Source organism: Thermobia domestica, chromosome 1 (genome assembly GCF_964235325.1).
Source record: "Thermobia domestica chromosome 1, izTheDome1.hap1.1, whole genome shotgun sequence".
NCBI lineage: Eukaryota > Metazoa > Arthropoda > Insecta > Zygentoma > Lepismatidae > Thermobia > Thermobia domestica.
Genome location: NC_137454.1, coordinates 282,164,808 through 282,188,975, shown reverse-complemented (window position 1 = coordinate 282,188,975; position 24,168 = coordinate 282,164,808). Strand labels below are relative to the sequence as shown.

At 35.1% G+C, this 24,168-nt stretch overlaps 1 protein-coding gene across 8 annotated transcripts in view; it reads left to right on the top strand.

Moving 5' to 3' along the window:
* Positions 1–24,168, top strand: part of LOC145661147 (ARL14 effector protein-like) — a 103,560-nt gene that overhangs the window by 16,124 nt on the left and 63,268 nt on the right. For 3 of the 8 annotated variants that reach the window (XM_081726603.1, XM_081726597.1, XM_081726600.1), the window contains one exon: positions 15,434–18,685. The exons of the other annotated variants lie outside the window; for them this stretch is intronic. In XM_081726603.1, coding sequence (XP_081582729.1) covers positions 15,441–16,091 — 651 coding nt within the window. In that variant the 5' untranslated portion in view covers positions 15,434–15,440 and the 3' untranslated portion in view covers positions 16,092–18,685. Of the gene's footprint in view, positions 1–15,433; positions 18,686–24,168 lie in introns of those variants that run through there. 8 annotated transcript variants of the gene reach the window in all.

Below are 24,168 nucleotides of genomic sequence, written 5' to 3'. Positions count from 1 at the left end.
CGAACGACTTTTCTTTGAAACTCGACTCGACTCGAAACAGACATCTTTGAGGTCTACTATTGGACTCGGCGCGAAAAATATCTTCCAACTCGACTCGGATTAGAGTCAAGTCGAACCAAAACGAGCAAAATCCTGTGTGTAGTCCTACCTAGACAATACATAGACAATAATTATTCTATCATCAATTATACTACTATTATTATTATTACTACTACTACTACTACTACTACTACTACTACTACTACTACTACTACTACTACTACTAATAATAATAATAATAATAATAATAATAATAATAATAATATTTTAATTATTATTATTATTATTATTATTATTATTATTATTATTATTATTATTATTATTATTATTATTATTATTATTGTGACAACACCGTGTACAAACATGAACAATAGATGGTTAGTAAAGGAATACTAAAAGCTAGTTGACTGCCGACGTCGGTAGTCATGAACTCTACAAGGCAAAGACATCGTTCATTACTCTAAGCTGTAAGCGTCGGTGGACTACAGATGGTCAACTATTGACCTCTCGCCAGAAATTGGTGGCCCCGCAGCGACGATCCGTGGTGGCCCAAGTTCCATTTTGAAAACTTTACTACCAGCAGCAGAGACGCGATGAAACGCCAACGAACCACAAAATTACTCTCCCAAAATATGTCAAAATGCCTATATGTGTGATTTGTTTATATTTAGGTGAATCAAAAAAACACAAAACAAATACCCGGGGTGGACGCAAACTATCAATATTACGATTACTAGGCACGTGTTCTTCTGACTTCCTCACGGAAACGATCATAAAAAGCTTGGTTGTTGAAGGATAAATCATTGACGTCTTAATTTAGCCAATCAGACAAACCCCTACATCTCGAGTTCTAGAAGGTGATACCGTGAACCGTTTCAGATTTATTGCTTCCTGGTGGAGTACTATCCATGAGCAAAATTTGAGCATAATAGCCGACATGCATCTTCGGTGCCTCTTATCTTTAGCACAATTTTAACCAGAGATGGTGTGGGTCAATGAAAATTTGATCCACGACCCACCATGACCCACTATCACCCACCACCCAAATGCCCCATTGGCCCACTCTGACCCATCAACCATCGTGATCCACTCTGACCCACCACCAACTATGAACCACTCTGAACCATTGTGACCAACTCCGACCCACCAAAACCCATCGACATCAACTCTGACCGATGGCCCACGTCCTCCTCTCCATTGGCTAAAGAGGTTACACTTGTAATAAAACAAGACTGTGAAATTATCACTTACCGGAGTTTGAATTTCTACCATTAATGGCTCAAGCACCTCTCTGTTACAATATTGGTGGGTTTGACCTTTACGATATATAATGGCATAGTGTTTCTCATCTTCCAAATTAAAATGAATTTAAATTTATCATATATAATTATTTCTTTGTTGCCTTACAGACACATTTCAGTAGAAAATAGGGTGAAATTTGAAAGTTTCAAATCAAGAAAAAGTAGACCAACGTAAAAAAAAAAAAAAAAAGAGAGAGAAACTAATTTTCTATATAATTAAGCATGCCGTACTAATTGAAAATGCCCATGTAATTAAGTTTAGAATACAAATTTTATGGCCATTTTTCTCTAACTTTATGGCTTGATTGCCTTATGCTCGGAACGCTCCATATATTAAACACCAGATTCAGCAATTATAAATAGAAAGCAGTGGGTATAAAATTCAAAAAGATCTTTAGTTTGCATTACTCAATTTGTTTCTCAACTAATAACAATCGTTTTCGATTATTTTTACAAATCAACCCACTACCAATTTCCAATATATAGAAAATGCACCCCCGTCCCCCCGCTCATAAAAGATAATTTTAAAAAATGCCAGGACATATTCTCTTTATTTTTAATAAAGAGTTATATGTTGAATTTCAGCTCTCAGTTGAACGGCTTGCGAGATACTAAATTTTTCGCAAAAATTCGGACTTCTACTCCCCCTAAGGATATGTATTATAATGAAAGTGACACGCGTATGATAACTTCCCAGTTGGGATTGGAGCCTGATTATATACCAAACGTCAATTCATTTGACTTTGCAATTTGACCGTGATGATTACGCAGACATAGTTACTTTCAATTTTTTATGATGGATATCCTTATTTCATATGTTACAGATGATTCAAAAATATTTTTTCAAGCAGTTAGCTCCTCTAGAATCTCACAGGCTGCATCCCAAAATCCAACTCCTACTATCCTATGACAATCCAAAAGTGACTGAACTTTTTTTATTAGGAACAAATGACAAAAGAAAAATGGAGAGCTTGAAAGTAAAATGTAGAAAAGCTCGGTGCCCCCAATAACTATATATTTCTCCGCCCCTTCATCCCGAACTTAAAAATAAAACTTAATTCGAATATGGTAAATTAGTGAATTTATTACAGTTAAATTCCACTCACTACATGCTACAGCTACAACTATGTAACAAAAAATAACAACTGTGAAACATGTTCTGAATTACTATTAGATTTCTTACGCTATTATTAAACATATTAGAATAGTAAAAGAGGATTGTTCGTGAAATAGTATATTTGCTCTTGATTTATAACTTTTTCATACGGAAAAAATTAAAATATTATTCAAGTTTTAAACTTTGCACTCTGCAAATATGTTGCCCTCTAGGCAATGGGACTAATGTGAAATGTGGACTAATGTGGACTAATGGGAAATGCTGCACTGTTAGCGGCGCTGAAAACTTACGATTCGATTCTAATATCGAATGATTTCGATATCTTTATGTCGCTACGTAACCACCCTGGGTGCTAATGGGAGCTTAATTGGACTTGAATTGAAAGTAGAACTATTCACCTAAGCGACCACGAAACTATGGATTCGATACTAATATCGACCTGTTTCTAGCATTTTTGATATGTATCCCGACAGTACTCTTTTTCCAGACTGTAAGAAATATAGTTAAAATTGCTCTAGATATATCAGAATTATGTTGAAATACACACATAAATTCACTTTTATATTCTGTATAAATAGAGAGTGAGCGAGCGAGCGAGCGAGAGAGGGCGACTCAAGACATCACCACTTCCACATTGCAAAAGCATATATCAGGAATTGAACTGAAAATCTATGTAAAGACTTTCTGCTGTGGCATGCTTCATAAGGACAATTCCAGTCTGCTCACGTGACCTTTGGGGTTCATGAATATTTTTGCGAGCGTTCCGACTTTGGATTCTCTGTTTATACCTTCTGTTTATGCATCGAATAACTTTTCAAGAACATAAATGACATTCTGTATTATGAATGTTGAGAATTACCCTCTATATGACAAATAGCTACAAATAAATACACTACATGATTTATTTATTGCTATTGAACGAGTTTCTTAACTTGTATTTACATCCTCATATATAATACCGACCTACTGTGAAAATTATCTCAGATGTTATATTTTAAACATAATAATTACTATGTTCTGCAATGATTATGTTATATATACAGTACTTATGTATTCTAATGTAATTATTTTATATAATTTTTCATGCATTGCGGAAAATATAATTTAAAAAAAAAGTTTAACCTAAACGGGATTCGAACTCTCAACCTTATGGTTTGAAATCCGACAGCTTACCAATGAGCTAGCACAAGGACTTCTAGAACTATGCTTCTAGCGATGTATAACGGATCTCAAGATAATTATGACATTCATATCCATTACAAACGCTGTTTCTGTTCTACTTTGACTTTTATTTTAGTACTCAGGCGATAATTATGTTCTATTTCTTAACTTTGAGCATTCTTTTACATATGGAAAGATTCTTTAACGTAATTAAATGTTCCATTACGTATGGAGAGCTAAATGACAAACAAGCATGTGCTAACATTAAAAAAAAAAAAAGGTTTCGAAATATTGTATCATTAAGTATTTCAATCAATGTTGCTGTTTTAAACACTTGGTAACAAGTCTTATTATATTTAAAAGAAGAAAAACAAATCTGCAAACTTTTTCCCGATTGCAAAGGCTGGCTTGGAGGTTCGAACCTGGCTTACTTTTTCCCGAAGATACCCGAAGCTGGACTTAGAAAATTATTGCCTCAAAACACCAGTAAAGAATGCGCTCAACCTTTTTGAGACAAGGTGTACATGTTAATTTATGATGCAAGTAAGGTGGTGTTTTATGTGAATTTATTTTGTATAGTAAACAACAGTATCGGAGATATCGTCTTCGGGACATGGTTAGGATATTGTTTTCATTAAGTACCGGCAAAATATGCCGAGACTTTCTGTAATTGAGAGAGAAGCATATAGAGTAATTCTGTATTTTCTGAATTGCCCTAGTATTTTGAGTGGAGCGAGAGCTACCATATATTGAATCGCAGTAATCGAACAGAGGCAAAATGAGAGTGTTAACAAGATATAGTCTTGTTTCTTGCGACAAATAGCCTTTTAATTTATAAAGCTGTCGTAAGATGCTCTTAGCTGTAATACACTGTTCAGAAATGTATTTATTCCAGCTAAACCCTTGGTCTATTATTAAGCCTAGATCTTTTACAAAGGGAAAAAATGGAATATTGGAATTCACTACAGTTACTTTTAGGTCGTCAGGGTTCACTTTGCTCAACTGATGTGATGTTCCCAATACAGAGAAAACACATTTTAATGGATTAAGTAAAAGACCATTTTTAAGGCACAAGTTGCTAACAGCTGAAAGATCCGTATTAAGTAACTCTATTGCAGGGTTGATATGTTTAAAACGAGGGCTGTTGTTTTATTCAATTTGTTTTAAACGTGTTTTTTTTTTTTTTTTTTTCGATGATGGTTGAACATGTTTAAAACAAGTAAAATATCAGATTGAGTAAGTTAATTTAATTTTCTAACAAACAACCCATCCTCCGCAGGATTTGTGCATGGAGTAAATTACAAGCAGAGTTATATTCTTATTATAACAGCAATTACTGAACGAAATTCTGCACACCAATGTGCGTATAACTAAACCAACAGAAATTCAAATTAAGTAATTTCAACATTTCTTAATTTTCAAGAATAACGGAGGTTAAACACACTATACAATATTCTAAGATCCAAATTCACAAATTCAAAACTTGGGTATTTCTTGATTCACTATCATTTCCATAATAATGAAGAGTTCTTACATCATAAGCTAGAAGAAATGTTCTGACAAATACAATAGAACTCATAGAAAAGAGCAGTGACTAGCCTACATGGAGCAAATGACGTATTTTAACTAAACAGTTTTCAAGATACATCTCTATCAGCAACATGGGTAGCTAATAATGATTAATGTCTACGGCATAACAACACAATTAACTCTAGACGCCCGCCAGGGATTTTAACAAAACGGTAGACTCTCACGTTCGGGGCTCTGGTAACCTCCCTAATTATCACAGAGTCATGAGTGGAAAGCTTATAGACCACAAATTCCAATGAGGTAACATTCGTGAAATCCCCGCCGTATTCGTAGAAAAAGAACAGACATAAAAAATCATTGAAAATATGAAAATATTGACGTTGCGGGACCCTGGCAACCCTTGCAGCCACCCTACGCTGACAAAATGATTAATGTGTAGGCCACATACTTGTGACAATAATGTAAGAAATGGTAGCCATTGCTGCCATTGCGTAATGAATTCGTTTTATGTAGGAAATATTAAAAAAAAATATGCGCAGAAAACATTCATTGAATTAGACATTGTCTCCTCTTCCCCACTTAATACCACGTCCATATGCAAAAACCGTCATTTTTGCTGCACACATCATGCATACGAACAAGAATTATGTTTCTAGACCACTTCAGTGAAATATATCTTGTGTTATATGGGACCGTCCCGAAAATAAATGTAAATTAACCAAATTTGACCCCCTCTTCCTCTGTAAACAACAAGTACACATACAGGTTACTATCATGTAGTAGGGGACTACCTCATTGCTTCACATACCAATTTTTATGAATGTACCACAAAGGAGGGAGGAATACCCGCCAAAACCTGATGAAAAAAATTGATGAAAAATTAAAAAACGAACTTCATCCTCCCTTTCTCGGCCATACATACGTACCTTTATATACATAAAATGCAACTGACGGAAAGCTTCATCCCTCAAAAATACTTTAGTACCAAATCATATTTCTAGCTTAATTAGAGGCTGAGCTATTGATGTAAAAATAAATGTAATTTACGTCAAAAAAAACTGAAACTCCAAAAATTGTCTAACTTTGCCCCCTCCCTGCTCCTCATATAAGCAAGAAGTACAAATACACGATATTACCATGTAGTGGCGTACTTTATTGCTTCACGTAACAATTTTTATGAAATTATCCCCCAAGAGGGGGAATGCCCCCCCCCCCCCCAAAAAAAAAATACACGATGTTTACCCTTCTCCCATATACATAAAATGCACACCAGCAAAGCTGCATCTTTCAGGAATAAATTGGTACCAAAACCATCTTCCAGCCTTAATTTGAGGTTTAAGACTGAGCCATTGAGGTTTAAAGCCCTGACACAGCAGTTGCGTCAATGGGCGTTTAAAGATTAAGAATGCAGACGACCAGTAGAACGTAACACAAAGAAACTAAACTACATATTCCGTGAACGGAGATCGGGAAAATCCCGATTTCTTTCTCCGGAATTGAACATTTGGGCGGATCCAGATTAGGGAGGTTCCCGAAATTTGATCTAGCGGTTGAATATAGATGGCAAGCAATACCTAAGAGTGTAAAAATGTAATATATATGTGTATTTAGATTATTGTTTTAAACAAAATAAACATTTTAAACATGTTTTTTTGTTTAAAACAAAGTACTTTGTTTTAAACGTTTTAAACATAAAAACGTTCTTTTTTTTAAAAAAAAAAACATGTTTTCTTTTCAACCCTGCTCTATTGTGTTCAGAATATTTTCAGGTGTACTACTGATGAAGATCTGTGTATCACCCGCATAGAAGTGAACTGATGAATGTTTTATGACTAAAAAGATCTGCTAAAAAGAATGAAAATAATAGGAGACCTAATATTGAATCTTGCGGAATTCCTGCCTTTATCAGGGATGGCGTAGATACCTGAGTCTTTTCTCCTCTTAGTATTACTTGTTGCTGTCTACAAGAGAGATAGCTGTGGAACCATTTAATAACTGATTCCGAGAAGTTGTAATATTTCATTTTGGCCAGTAAGAGTTCATGATTTACCAGATCGAAAGATCCAACAAGACCAAAACTGTTACCATTGAATTTTCTATTGAATTCATAATTGTATCTGTAATTTCTAAAAGGGCTGTGGTTATGCTATGTTCTTTACGGAAGCCGGGTTGAGTAACAGGCAATGTTTCATTTTTATTGATATAAGTTGTTAATTGCTGAAATGCTACCTTTCCTAGTACTTTGGAGAAAATTGGAAGTATACTGATGGGACAAATTCCATCAAGCGACTGTACAACTGTCTTCTTGGGCAGTGGAACCACTTTCTCTCGCTTCCACAATTCTGGAAAACAATCTTGAGTTAATGAGTAATTTACTATGTAAGTGGAGTTAAACGGAACAGACAGTCGAAGCAGTTTTCCTGTTATTCCATCAAACGCACATGTGTTGGACTTAATACTGTGTATTGCAGTTTTAACTTCTGTTTCGTTTACAGTGTGAAACTTAAACGTTTCAATATTGCTATTTAGTTCACGCGATAAAAGCCAATGCGTTTGTTGATCAAGTACTTCAGTGCTTGTCTGAGACATTTTATAGACACTTGTGAATTTATAGCTTCAATCTCATTTATATCATCCGGAAGAATCAAGCATAAATCGCTTTCACCTACACCAAGATCACGCAAAGTTTTCCATATGTTACGTGCATCATTAGTAGATCTCATGCGATCAGATAAATACGCAGTCTTTTCTTGCCGAACAACAGTAGTTGTGAAGTTACGCGAGCGTCTGTAATCTTCCCAATGCAACTGATTCTTCGTTCTTTTATATTTTCTGTAAGCACGGTCACGCAACTTCACTAAAAGTTTTGTGTTACTTGAAATAAAGGGAAGAGTGTTCTTAGGTAGCCTTTTTGTTTTGAGCGGTGCATGGTTATCAAAAATATCGACTATAGACTTCTGTAAAAATTCAACTTTATTATCTATTGTCTCCATTTGAATAATCTTATTCCAGTTGTAATTTTGTGCATCATGATAAAATGATTCGGTATTAAATGAAGCGTAAGTACGACACTGGATTACTCTACTGGGAGTTTTGGATATTGTATGAAGCTTGAGAGTGACGTGAATTACGCTGTGGTCTGATGTTCCAATGGGTGGACTAACTCCAAACGAGTGTATCTGTTGCGTGTTGTCAGTAATAATTAAATCTAGCAAAGATTCGGTAGTTTCAGTGACTCTCGTAGGTTCATTTATTAACTTTGTGAAACCTAATATGTCAATAATAGATTTGAAGTAAATAGTTTCTTGTTTATCTGGAGAGAGTTGATCGCAATTGAAGTCACCAACAATGAATATTTGGTCGACCTGTTGATATAGTTCCAATACGACATCTTCGATCGCTGACAATTCCCTATACGGTATGCTGGGAGATCTATATACAGCAGTAATACCATTTGACAAGTGGTTCACATTAACAACAAAATTTAACATTTCTATACCTTGATAAACATCGTAAGATTGAAAGTCAATAACTTTCACTTTAATATGTTTTAAGTAGTAAATCAGCATGCCTCCATCCCTCCCTTTGTCACTGCGAATGACTGAATATTCTGGAATCTCAATTTGCCTTGTACTTATAGAATCGTCCAACATTGTTTCCGATATAATCGAAATGGAACATTTCATGGAGACAGCGAGTAGTCGTACTTCGTCAATTTTAGGAGAAAGAGAACGGACATTTGCATGCATAATCTTAAAATTTGACGGAGCAGCAGAATGAGTAAGGATCTGAAACCCCACATTGCTTATGTTTGTACTACCCATATTCAAATACAAAGGTTATAACTAAAATGTATGTATGTATGTAAAAAAAAAATAAAAATAAAAAAAAAATAAATAAATAAAAAAAATAAGCAGTAATTGAACCCTGGCGAAACTGAAAGGCTACACTGACACACATGATATGATGACTGCCTTTTCTATCAATAAACATAAAATAAAATACCATAGAACATAGATGACTGAACTTACAGTAAAGAAGAAATAACAGTATGGGAAAAAATCGCCTTACAAATGAAGTTCTAACATAGGCGTTTTTGTATTTATCACTTAACGCACACTTAATAAACCAGTGCTTGAAATTTAGCATTTTCTGGCTTGTTAACGTCGTGTCCAGTTGAAATTTGTAACGTGATGAGTAAGTAACTTACAACATCGGTACAAGTACCCTTGTACAAGTTCAACTTCTATATCCAGTAGTATATTACAAATTTGTCAACTCACGGCACGCAGATAACAAAAGAGCAAAGTTGATTTCGACTTACCATAGTTGTTCTTTAAACTATAAAGTATATTTCTAATACATAACAGAATAGATAACTGTAACACAAATACACACTTTTGCACTACCTGCAGGTTACACACTTTTGCACTACACACAAGGTCATCATTCACGCACTGTAGAGTGCAAACTTTACAGCTCCTGTAATTGAGAAGCAGGTAATGGGAAACATATCGGGATATTACCTACAACGTCTTTAGTAACGTATAAATACATAATTCAACACATAACGTAAGTAATTTTATGCTCCTCGTTTATGTATATACGCACCTTCGCCGACGCACCCCATTACTGACGCTCGTGCCTCCTGTTGCGTTCTTGCGATGACTCGGTTAATTAATGTTGGTGATTTTTAGTGCAGACCTAACACAAGTTTGTTCGTGTTTTTGCACAATAGTTCTTGCCGTATGTACAATGTAGGCCCCTAAAGTGAATCTATACAGAGCAATGGAAGTCGACACCTCTAAAATGGTTGTTTAAGATACGAAAAGTCATTTTACTGAAAAAAGTATATATACAATCAATTTATGTATGAATCTGTACAGTAAATGTGCATCCTCTAATATTTTCAAGCACATGACCAAATAACTGCGTACAGATTGGTGGTATGCATACAAGCTGATATGCTGCAGAAACGGTTATGACCTGATGCAGATTATGAATAGTCTCTCATACTAGAAAAACATTTTTCTTTCAGTTTCTTCCGTAAGGCTCTCTGCGCTGTTATTGCCCTGTACCATGCCCAGATAATTGGGTGCAGATTGTTAATATGTATGCAAACTGATGTACCCTAGAGATAACTACGTGCTATCCTGTTGTGTGTAATCACCAAATTCACTGGCAGATTCACTTTACAAGGACTTTCTTACGGGTATAAAGACGCGTTCGGATATATGCCATAAAAGCGATTGTCAAAAACACAACCAACTTTACAAAATGAATTCTTTCATCGAGGAAATGTAAATCATTTTTCAAAAGAACAAGAAATCTTGATTTAAATGTCGTAAAATGTAATATTGACAAGAAATGAATCACAATTATTAACAGTGATCTATCAGGCTACACATAAAATCTACAGTATTAATGAGGCAAATCATATTTAATTCTAAAAAAGAAAAAAAAAACTTTATTTCTACATATGGTTACAAGTATACATTCAGAGAATTTCTGTAAAGCAACTAACTAAAAATTGTCCTCTTGCTGGTCTATAGGCTAGCACGTACTCCTTAAGTGCACATGGTCCTGTGTTCGATTTCTGGTAGAAATCATTAAAATATGAACGCATTACGGTGGTACGGTTTCCATCTTACACTGTAGGCTCACATATCATATAGCCTCGGCACTGAAACTAAACAAATAAATTAAATAGAAACCAACCTAATAATGGTGAGAAGAAAAATTGGCACTTTGATTAATTGATTTGGATTTAGCGTCCCGATCAGCACCAACGCTGTATAAGAACTACGGCTTAACGTGCTATCCACAGGAGTTCCCACCGGCAATTGAACCTGGTTGTCCCGCACCAAAGGCGTATACATTGATCATGTAGCCACAGGGGAATTCGATAGTTTATTCAGTTCAGTTTTTCATTGGTCTTCGAATTTTGATCGTTAATTTTGATTGCTCTTGGAGTATTTTTAAGAACAAATTTTAATTCAGATACTAACCGTTCTACAAAATCCAAGACAAATTACGAGGCAAATTGTTTCAATCAATTGAATGAATGTACTCACATGCGCAAAAAAATTGCGCGTATACTGTAACTCACGATTTTTTGCATTTATTCCATTTTCCTTACGTTTCTGAGTAAAATTCAGTTATTAGTATGTGGTGATAATAGAAAGCTATGCATCTAAGGAGATATTTCCAAAAAATATAATAAATTTAAAATATAAGCAAATAAAATTACGCTCGGTTTTGTGTATACTGGCAATCATACTTTCGAGGGATTTTTCAGTAGCAGAGCACTATTGCGAAGGGAAATTGACAATAGGCAGTGAACAAGCTGGCGGAAGGAACTGAAAAGAGGATTAAATATTGACTTTATTGGTTTAAACTTAATATCTAGTGGTTTGCCAAATATAAATTAGCTTCTGTAACTAAGATGTCGTACGAAAATATAGAATTAAACAGAAAAACTCTTAAGGTTCGAAGCGATACTCACCATGGTTATGAGCATTATTTGTTAAGAAAAAGAGAGCAAACAAAACGTTGTCTCCGTGGTTAGGTGGACAGAGTGGCGGACTAGCAGCTATTTTATTATTTTGACACGAGATCGAATCCCACCCCATCTCATATATATATATATTTTACAAAACATTATAGGGTCATTCCATGTCAGTTCATCCAGCGCAAACCGAAATGTCACCCACCGACTCAGATTTTAATGATATTTGGTACACTTGGTCTACAACCACCAAAATTAACTTGTGCAAAATTTCAGAGCTCTCGCTCAACCCGTTTCCATGGTATGGTCCATCAAAATTGGGACATGGTAGGCAAAAAATTCTACTCACGACAGCCGGAAATGATGCATCGAGGTTTAAAATTGCCCTAGTAACGGGGCCTAAAATTGAGTGGAGTACTCCACACTTTGCGGAACTGTAGAAAAGGAGTGTGGATCTATAATTCTTAAAGTGTGGAGTGGTATTAATGTGAGTACCTTACTTTTCTCGGATTATGCATTTAAACGCGTTTAATGTGTCAAATTAAGTCTTTCTGATTCAATACATTCATTGTGCAATGGATTACTCAATTCCATATAACTGCCAGTATATGACATTAAGCCAGAGTTAGTACGTATAGGTGTCTCCTAGATGGCAGGGAAAACCATTGCCAATTTTGAGGTGAAGGGACCTTTTAACTATATTTAGTTTTCAAACGTTTTCGGTTGCATTCATATAGTATTAAAATATGCAACAACTAACTACACGTTTGTCTGTTGTTTCAATAGGACATTACACTTTTCCGATATAATGAAATGTGTTGTTTTGTAGATAAAAATTACACGATTCTTTGAATCCGTTATAGAAATATGTACTACCAGAGATAACACATCAATAACCGCCAAAAATTTAGCTGAAGCAAGGTAGACTGTCAACAACCAATCATAACCCAGAAAATATTATCCGTTCGTAAGTTTCATGAGAAAAAATCTCGCTAGCCGGCCCGGGTTAATTCTTTTTTCTATAGATTAGTGTTCGCTGTTTGGTGACGATGCTGCATTGTTGTCTTTGGTAAAGTAATTTCATTACTTTAGAAACAATAACGAAAATGGAACAGAGGAAGGAAATAAAGAAACAAAAGGTAAGCTAATGTTCCTTTAGTTCGTCTTTATACCTGCAGACACTACACCTAACACATGGTTCTCGTCTAGTTGATTTACCGGTACTTTGTGCCTACAAGCAGCATAGGGTATTCAATTTTCCATGTTGCTAGGCATTGGACATTAGGTCTATTTATTTTTATATGGAACATTGGAATTCAAAGCCTCATTAAAATTATACAGGGATCCCTCCAGGAATTTCTTAGTGTGGGCACCCATTACTGACTAAATATTACCCGGTTTTGAGAAATCGCGCTCACAGTCAGCAGTATGAACAGGTACAGTAGGCAGTAGACTATAACGCAGTAAATTTGGGGCATGTTGGGTAAAAGAGTACATGATCTTGTTAGTGGAGAAGTACTTCACCAGCTCGGAGTATTTTTATTCGTTTCAGGTATTAACGCAATTTGATGCATATCCGCATCGCATCCGCAATTTGATGCGCTACCCATCGCATTAATTTAACATGGAAAGATGACACCAAGAATGTCCAAGAAGTTTCATTTGTCATACAAGTAGCATCTGGACTGTGTGCTTTCTATCTCTTCAGGGCAGCAAACAAAAAGTTTAACGATGGTAACTTCAGAAAATAACTTTGAAGTTTTGCACTATCCAGAATATTTTGACGTCAGGTGGACAGAATTTTCATTCAGTGTGCTCACTACTCTCCTAAAAAAATAGGTATCCAAGATGCCTTTAATTGCAAACGGAAAGCCATGGATGTAATGAAACCATTGGTCATCTGCGTAAATAGATAGAAGTAGATCGTCTTCATCTTCTGTGTCTTGTGACAGACGTTCTATATGTTTCCACGAACTGCCAGCACAAGTTTGAGAGTGATGAAATGTTTGTTTTGGACATAATAACAAATAAAAATAGAACTGTAGCATAATTGGAGAGTATGAAAGAGAAACCTCTGTTAGGCGGGTGGGAAGAAACGTTTTTAAACGAACGTGTGCAAGAGATCGTCAACGGAGAAATACAGTACTCATTACATAGTATTCAACTTCATCGTAACACACGTCGCAATAAATTCCATAACAAATATGTCATGTAGAAAAGAGATCTTACTGTAGTATGCTACGAAGTCCTGGATTCCATAATTAACTTTATTAGTCAGCGTTTGCTGTATGAAGACAGTATTGTTGCTTTGGAGCCTTTGCGTGTTTTGCAAGAGGATGTAACTGATGATGCCCTAAGAGAATGCCACAGAGTTATTTGTCCTGATACAGATCTTTTGCAGTTCGCAATACAATATCGTGCAGTATGTTGAAAGGTCTGGACGCTAAAAGCCTTCTCATGAAAATCTGTGGAAATCAGTCATTTCAAGCTCTGTCAACAAGTCTAGCCCGAGTTGTTGCTTCGAAACCATCTTCTTTCGATGTTGAAAGACTTATAAGTGACTACGACATATTGAAAACATATAACATACTCTCTTTGGCTCCCACTACTGTGAAAAGTTACCTTCACGTTAATATAAACAAGGGTCCATTGGAAGATTTTAGCCCAACCCCTGCTGTTATGAAATGGCTGGCCAGAAAGGAAAGACTTTTTGAAGTTGGTAGGAAGTCAGAGGAACAGCCCTGGTATAACGGTGTATTTGCCTCGGCAGAAAACAGACTGAGACAGCGTGATGATCACGGAAAAATGACGATGAAATTCTTATGTAAGAAAAAGTTACTTTTTTCTTCCAGTGTGACTATTTTTCTTACCGGCTTATTTCCTGTATTTTATGGTTTAATACAATACAATTAAATATGTATCCTAATGTGCCTTTTGTTTGCTCTAGATGGCAAAATTTTCTTAAATAATAATAATAATAATAATAATAATAATAATAATACTTTTGGTCGCAGGTAACATAATGTACTGGACAGAACACTGATTATATGTCAAAACAAATGCTGACTGAAGTAGTTTTTCTATACTATATAAAATTTTTACCAGTGTAGAGCTGTGATTTCGTTGAATTTTAGGCCCTGCCTAGTAACATGCTGACATGAATCCTTTGAGGCAACAGACCTATCCATTTTTATCCAAAATTGTCTGTAGATTTCAAATCTGTTGTCAAATTTGACATAGCATCAACCTAAAGTCCACTTTTCTTCAAAAAATTAGTAAAAAGCATACTTGAAAAACGAGCCTCAACTAGAAGTACAAAGATGTTCTGTTTCAAAAAGTACCAAATTCACAGAAATAATTCCTAGATATTCTGAAAGAGGAGGAAATTTCCTATAAAATGAAGTAAAAATCATGGTGGATATTTGAGCATGTTATGCACTATATTCAAAAATGTCAAAGTGAATGAAAAGAATTGTCAAAGTTTCCATTCTGGATCTTTTAGTTGACATGTCTGTTACTATGACATGCCAACTAAATTGGGCAGCAATTAAATTGGGCAGCAATTAAAAGTACCCTGGGTGAACAAAGAGTGAGGTATAACAAAGGAGAGTTTGAAAGGTAAAAGTTTCATAATTTGTGGCACATTTTGAACTACAGAATAGCGTCAGTAGCTTCATTATCTGCAATATTGCGATTTGTAATTACTAACATTTATGAATTAATTAATTAATATATAAAGTAACTAATTAATTACTTATTTTCTGATTTCACTTTTAGGATTGAAATGAAAAGTGTGGGTTCATCTGAAGGTACTGAGGCTGATCCACCTCCTTGCAGCACAGGTTATGCACATCCAGACTCAAAATGCCACCAGACTACATATGGTTCTACAAAGGAAATTCTGCTAGTTAATAATGAAACTTTTGCAGAGAGGGAAATTGAACTTATTTTGTGGAGATCTAAATTACAAGGCACCAATGAAAACATAACTATTAGTTTTCATGATAAACAGTGGTATTTGCATCACTATGAACTAGTTCACAAGAAATGTTGTGATCCTTTTGCAAGGCACAAGAAAATAGTGCGACGTGATTTGCGAACAGTAACGTTGAAACTTTCTAAACCCGTCAGAAAACATCTGAACATTATCGTTATCCTAGGTCGGAAAATGTGCTCCAACTGCCGAAAAAGAGTGGAGAAGGAAATTGCGACTGTCAAACAAGAGAAATCGTCTTCAGACACGCCAGAGTCAGCATCTCCACACAAAAGTTCAGACAGCGAATTCAAATTTGATCCTGATACAACAGAAGCTGCAGTGAAAGAAGAAGCAAAGCTTGATACAGGTTTAACACATTTAGGCCTTTCACCTTTGTTGCTCCTGCATGTTGTTCCTGCACATCATCGTGTAGCAGTTGGGCGTAAAAAATCAAAATGATGCACGAATCAGCAAAGCTGACAGAAACACAGTTTAAAGCTTGATGATACAGAACACTTGTTATCTGACACCAGTGATTCGGACTTAACCAGTGCAAATGAAGTAAAAGAAAAAGCTGCAGACCTGGATCGTCTAGTTCTTTTAATGAAGCAGAAGCTAGCAATAGCAAATAGACGTGAAAAACTTCAAATTCTCACTATTGCTTCAGAGTCATGGTTCCGCAAAAAAGTGTCCGATGTTTTTAATGTTAGTGAATATATGGTTAGGCACGCTAGGGTATTAAGTAAAAGCAAGGGCATATGCTCCATACCAGAACACAGATTATGGACAAGACTACCGGGAGAAACTGTAATTTTAGTTCAAAATTTCTATCAAGATGATGAATTTAGTCGATACTTCTTGGAAGAAAAGATTTTGTGAATGTTAAATCTCCACATGTAAAAACGACTAATACTGTTCAATCTAAGTGAGCTTTATGTTGCTTTCAGAGAAAAACATTCTGACATTAAAATTGGGTTTTCAAAATTCTGCTTATTAAGGCCTAAATGGTGTGTTGTTGCAGGTTCAACAGGTACACAGTGTCTGGGTGTGTACTACTCATCAAAATGTAGATTTATTGTTGTATGCCATTAGTTTAAAGAAGGAAGATCTTGATCATGCAATTTCATTGATGGCGTGTGATGAAAGTAATATACATTGTATGGGAGTGTGTATGAAATGTCCCAAGGACAGTAATAAATTAACAAATTTCTCCAAAACAAAATCGAAGAGTACTGGAGTGATGAGCAGGTGATCTTTGCAGAGTGGATCAATGTTGATCGTAGTCAGTAGAAAGAACACCACAAATTCCAGAATATATCAATCATTTCGTTCAGAAGCTTCAAGGATTAATACCCCATTCTTTCATTGCTAAGAGGTAGGCAACTAACTTAAAGGAACGTAAACAAAATCTCTCATGATGAAACCATTATATTGATGGACTTTGCAGAGAATTATGGTTTTATATTACAAAATTAGATACAGACTTACCATTGGAATCATGTGTCAAGTACCTTGCACCCTGTTGTACTTTATTTTGTTGACACCAACCGTTTAACTGAGAAATCTCTGTGTCTTTTTATCTGATGTCTTACATCGTGATGTACACTCATGTCCAAAATAATTGTCGCATGTCTATAAATATGTTGTTGTAGGAATATAATTTGACAACGAACTCGCTCGGTATTTCTTATAATGTTAGTATGTGTATTATCAGCAAAGACATGTATGTGGCAAATTTCATGTCAAAAGAGCAGTAAATAAGAACAATAAAACGAAAATAAAACTTTCTTGTCCATTTAGCAACATTTTGTTTTATTCATTCTAATTTTCGTATTTATAATTCTTTTCGTATGAAATTTACCACAAACATACATTTCCCGATTATACACATAGTATCAGTATTAAAAGTACCCTGCAAAATCATTATCACATTATATTGTTACAAGAAGACAGTTATAGATCTGCGACAATAATTTTGGACATGAGTGTACATTATGCCTTTTGTATATAAGGTCCAATCTGAAACCATGTCATGCTTAAAGAGTAAATATCCACAAATTAAAAAAATCGAATATGTAACAGATGGGTGTGCTGCAGAGTATAACTTGTAAGAACTTGTTAAATCTGTGCCATCATCTCCAAGATTTTGGCATATCTGCTTGTTGGTCTTTCTTCCCAACAAGCCATGGCAAGTCACCTTGCGATGGGATTGGTGGCAGTGTGAAACGCTGTGTTACAAAGGCAATTCTGGAGAGGCAATTTCAAAACCAGATAACAAATCCAAAACAAATATATGACTTGATGACATAGAGCTGACATATATGACTTTTGCAAGCGTCAGTTACCGAAAATTATATTTTTTATATCTACCTGAAACTGGGATTTACAATGTAAGAAGTGTGTTAGCAAATCGTTTCCAGATTGCTCAGACTGTAGCACGAACAAGAGATTTTCCTAAGTTTGTACCACTGTCAAATACAGTTATAACAGCAAGACGATTGAGTGCAAATGAAACACCAGATTTAGAGTTCAACTTTGCACCAGAATATGATCAGTAGGAAAAGTTGGCTTTGCCAGGACATCAAATTTAATTGCTTTGTAGCATGCATTTATGATAATAAGTAGTATATCGCACTAGTAGTAGAAGTAGATGCTGACAATGCGGATATAAATATAAAATCCATGCATTCAGCTGGGCCTGCAGCATTCTTTTATTGGCCTAGCATAGCTGACACATGTTGGGTTACGGTACTGCACATTTTATCTGTTATTGAGACTCTTTCTACTCGTACTGGTAGGCAATACTAACTGAGTAATAAATGTAAATTATTAATTAAACAGCAACGGAAAACTGTTGCGAAAAATTTAATATATAGGCCTATGTAAGTTTGTTTGAGTGGTGGAAAATATTACAATTACCTGTACATTGTGGAAAACTGCATTTTTATTTCTTGTTTAGCACTATGCCAAATACCCAAAATGATTTTCACTTCATTTTATAGGAAATTTCATCCTCTTTCAGAATATCTAGGAATCATTTCTGTAAACTTGGTACTTTTTGAAATAGAACCATTTTTATACTTGCTAGTTAAGGCTCGTTTTTCAAGCTTCCTTTTTACTAGTTTCTTATACAAAAGTGCACTTTAGGTTGATGCTATGTCAAATCTGACCACAGATTTGAAATCTACAGACAATTTTGCGTAAGAATGGATAGGTCTGTTGCCTCAAAGGATTCATATCAGCATGTTATTAGGCAATTTTAAAGCTCGATGCGCTATTTCCGGCTGTCGCAAGTAGATTTTTTTCCTACCATGGACCATAACACGGAAACATGTTGAGTGAGAGCTCTGCAATTTTGCACAAGTTAGTTTTGGTGATTGTAGACCAAGCGTACCAAGTACCATCAAATTTCGAGTCTGTGGGTAACATGGCCTGGATGAACTGACGTGGAATGACCCTATAGGAAGTGTATAATTTTGATTTTAATAAGAACCGAAACAATATAATAAGGAAATAACTTATTGATAGTATCCTTTAATCGACGTATTTATTCAGTATTGGAATACGTGTAGGCCTACTATTGGAAACAACGATTGCTTTCAGTTTATGGTCTTGTATGTTACACCTTCCCTGCCCGTTCGTGGACAGCAAACAACTCACTTCGGATTTGTGTGTCAGGAACAGGAAGAACATACGCGACCTTGACAGTCTTTCCAGTCTTACCCCTCGTTACATCGACATAACGTTACATTGAATGAATAGCTTTCATGAGAAAAAGGAAGAAAGGAAAAAGCTGATGTCAAATTATCGTTTGTGTGTGTGTGTGCTTGTGTTTTTCTTTTTATAGTATTGACTTTCTCTTTTTTTTCATATCAAGTGCAAGAAATGCAATCATAAGTCTATGTAAGGTATAAATAATGCTTTCGTTGGACGTAACTAAATTATACAGATCTATGTAGGCGGAACACGAATATTTCCAAAAGATATCATGAATATGAACGATAATCATACCATATTTCTACATTATATACTAGCGTGAAAAACTGATATTGAAGTAATATAACATACAGGCATAAACTTTTTTTCCTGTATGGCAGCACATTAAACGTATCTCATTAAATTTTTGAGATTACAAATTATCACCTTAGGTGTCGTTGTATTCCTATTCGTTTTCACGTTCGAGCGACGAAAGAAGAAATTGTAGTGATAAAAATCGAATTCGAGATTTCAATGAATTCAAGTTTCACACCCCCACATATCGAAAAAGTGATTTTGATGTCTGTCCATCTGTTCGTCTGTCGGTTCGTCACGCTTTTACATGCATCCAAATAGAGGCCATACTGTTCGACGTATCTAGACCGAATTCTAGACATGAAGTTTTTATAACACTTTATCGTTTCGAATTCTATATCCTCCGACACCTAAAAATAAGGGTAATTTACTAAAGGATGAAAATTTAAAATAATTAAATTGTCTCAAAAACAGCTGTAAAGATTTTGCTTATTTTATTACAAATATATATTTTATTAATAACCCTTCACCGTAGTATGAATCATTGCTCTGAAAAAGTACATAAAGTGTAATTTACTGTATGGGATGCGTTTTTTTCGAACAATTCTCTCAATCACATTTCATAAATAAATGTATCATTAATAACCTAACAATATGACACAACTCGTTCGTCGTGTAAACATTCAGAAGGAGTAGTTTACTCTTCTCCGACGATTTTCCCATTAACACCTGACACAATTTTGTTCATATTTCATAAATAAATGTTACATAAATAACCTAACGATATGGTATAATCCCATCATCCTAAAAAGCTAGAAGTGGCATATTACTTCTCAGAGTAAGTTTTACCCTACGATTTTGTTGAGAATGACTCAGGCAATTTTGTTCGTATTTCATATTTTCAGAACTTGTTTGTCCTGAAAAGATACACAAGGGATATTTTATTCTTAGGGATGACTTTTTTGACGATTTTCTCAGAAAGTACTCAGACGCTTTTGCTCATAGTTCACATACAGTTATTTCCTTAATAATTTTAATATATGGCGTAAGCTATTTCTAACAGAAATATGACCAATGGGTACTTTACTTTTGGACGCAAGTTGCTTCGAACAAAGTTTTCCAAAACACATTATTTTATTCGCATTTCCCTAATAAATGTTTCAATAATAGCTGCAGCCTAACACGAGTCAGTTTAAGAAATTCGAGCGAGAAAATTCAGTGCGTTTCATCTGTACCCATTCTTAAATATATTTTTAAATGTTACACCTAATCACAATTTTCCTAACAAAATCGAAACTTCTTTTTAAATGTGTCTTGTTGTGGCCAAATGGTTCAAGGGCATTGGTTCTGGATTTGATTCCCGGTGAGACCTAATGTATTTTTATCCAACGTTAAGGTATAGGTGCAAAGAAAAAAGTGTTTACACAAGCCTAACCAAGCTAATGAATAATACAAAGAAATAATACAATATTACGAAATTATAGAAGAAACGTTGTTAACATTAGATATTTGCGTGTGAAATGTCCAACCGACGACTGTCAACTCCAAACGTAAGAAAGTGAAACATCCAATACCAGGTTAATCAGTGGTCCCTAGGAAGTGATTGAGATACCAAAAAAACGTTGTAATCGCTGGGAGACATGTTAGGAGAATACAGTGGATGAGAGAGTTTAATATTGCAACTCATGAATAGTCTGCACCTCCGTTGAGTATTGAAGTGCGTAGGCCTATATAGGTTTGCACTGAAATGAGCATTATTACACAATACCTGTTGAACATTACGGGGGGCTTGCGGACAGGTTTGCAGTGCATTTCACGGGGTTCGATATTGTAACGATCCTAGCGAACTCCTGAGCCTTCCCCACTGTACATTATAAGTGAAATTCGTGCTTAACTAAAATTCTTTTGTTTAAATTTGACACTGTTAACCGTTATCACCTGTGCACTACGAGCAATAATCCGCCAGTAATTCTTTATTTTTGCCCTTTGTTTTAGCGCCATAAATGTCTTTGTTCATAAATTTCTTTGTCTATGATTTTGCATATACGTAGCATGGACATTAAATTTTGACTTCTACGTCATATGCATCTAATTACAAACACACCTATAGAACGAACACAACAAACTTGGAATATATAGTTTGTGTATGGAAAATCATACACGAGGCGCTGCACGGGAGAGCCGTGTGCATACATACGGCAGTCAACTTCCTAAGAAATTTATAATAATAATAATAATAGTAATAATAATAAACAGAAAACGAAACAGTTATTTACATAATTTATATATTTATGCATGTAAGTGCAGTAGACTTAAGTTATTTCTCTCTCTCTCTTTGAAGGCAACAATCCTTAAGGTGCCAAGACGTAGAAAAGGACTTCTTGCACTCACGACTATAGGGTGATGTGTGGTTGGCACATCGGGTTCCTTTGTTGTTAATTCCAGCTTTCTAGACCGGATGCAGTTATTCCCGGTAGAAAGTACAAGAAAATATACATTTCTATTACTATTAAAGTAAATAATTACACTCATTCCCTCAATGTGATACTTGTTTGTTTAACTGTATATAGACAGCTAATCCGTGGAAGAATCGTTGATAATAATAAATAAAATAAACTCGACAAATATTCTTGTAAATAATAGATAAAATTTTGCGTCACACTGTTCATTTTGCTGGGCGCGCCAGTGTGCCGTGTTATCCGGTTGTGGCACACTGGAATATAGGGTATGGCTTTCTAATTTTTCCCAACTATTTTAACTGCTTCAATTTAAATGAATCTATAATAATAAGAGAGTGAATTTAGTGTTCTTACCCTTCGATTTAGAAATAAGGTCCGCTAGAATTGTATATATAAAAAATAATAATATTCAGGATTTTATAGAGTAGTTTGTTGTATTCGAAATGACATACTTCCTGCAACTGTTTGGGTTGGAATTATTTGAAATCAAATCTTTAAGTTTTGCGACCCACGGTTATACCGGCTAGGCTAAAGGAGACGGTGATGAGAAATGAATGAAATGGTGGAATGAAAAAGTGGGAGAAAACGGGAAAACCCGAGAAAACCCATGCAAATGGTGTTTGTCCACCACAAAATTTACTTGATGCGAGTTGGGATCGAACCAAGAATCCCATGCACCAAAGGTGAACACTTTATCACTGAGCCACCGCGGCCCCTCTGAAATTATTTATAGGAGAGAGTTGACTACTTTATGAAAACTTGATATCGAACACATTTGTTTAAAAATACCAGTTTTTTGTGAAATATTGCCTAATATTAAGAAAACTTGAGTCAATAAAATAATAATAATAATAATAATAATCTTAAAAACTCTCTGGAACTAGTGCATTGGCACAATTCCACGAATTAAAAAGAATTTGTTTACTTCTCATGTAAGTGTAGAAGGAGTTAACCCCTGTTGCTTTCAATATACGAAGAAAGTGTCCAATTGTGAAATGATATGCTACATAAAATGCGCTATGCAACATAATGTAGTATAGAGTCATCATTTCTAGGTTGTCTAAAGAACACTTTTGTTTTAGCAAGAAAGGAAGAAAATAGAAAATGCTCAGTTTTAACCAATGAGAAAGTTTGCAGATTTAAGGGAAAATGCACAGAGTTGTTGGATGTTAACTGTAGTTCGGATTAATGAAGTAAGACACCGTAAATAGTTTATTGTTTGAAATATATTGGGAGTGACCAAGCCATTACCTATGGAAATATCGAAAGAGATACGTTAATGGTGTTAGTTGCAAATTGTTGTAGAAATGAAAAATTTAAGGAAATCTCTAAAACTCTGAAATCACAGATCCAAATTGACTGACTGTTAAGTAAAACTGCTAAATCTGATTAAAACAAAAAAAGAAAAAAAAAAGTATTAATGACCTGTGTTACAATTTCAGACATATCATTCTCATATCAAAAATACGATAGAAGTAAATTATGAATAAAGGTGAATTTACAGTTCTGAAATACTAACAAATAATTTTGCTAGATGTAAATTTGGGGAAAACTTTTTTATAAGGCTTTAGATTTATTTATTGGTTTGTTTGTTTATTAGTTTCCCCATGCCGTAAACGTCGCCAACACCTAGTGGTCTACTTTCCGGTAAATGGCGATCGTCGATATAGCGACGTGTCGATGGATTGTCGCTAGTGTGCCACTAGTGGCAGGGATTCGTAGAGTCGAAGCAGATATCTAAAATCGGGGGTATTGAAGTTACCACCTCGTAACAGCTAGGACTTCATTTTGATCCGCGCTCCTTTGATTTGTCACGGAGAATCGCAAAGGGACCAACACGAACCACCGCCAGTCATGTGCATGCGGATATTATTATATAATATTTTTCCCTGACGAACTTTTATTATAAGGACAATACTTGAGCTCCGGGGGTCAAGAGTAACTCCTGCCTTTACATCATGAAGTGAAAAATCTTGAGATGGGTGCGTATAAGTGTATGAATTTAGATGGCAACTGTCGCCGATAACTAGCAAGTGAATATGGGAGAACTATGAAAAAAGTAAATA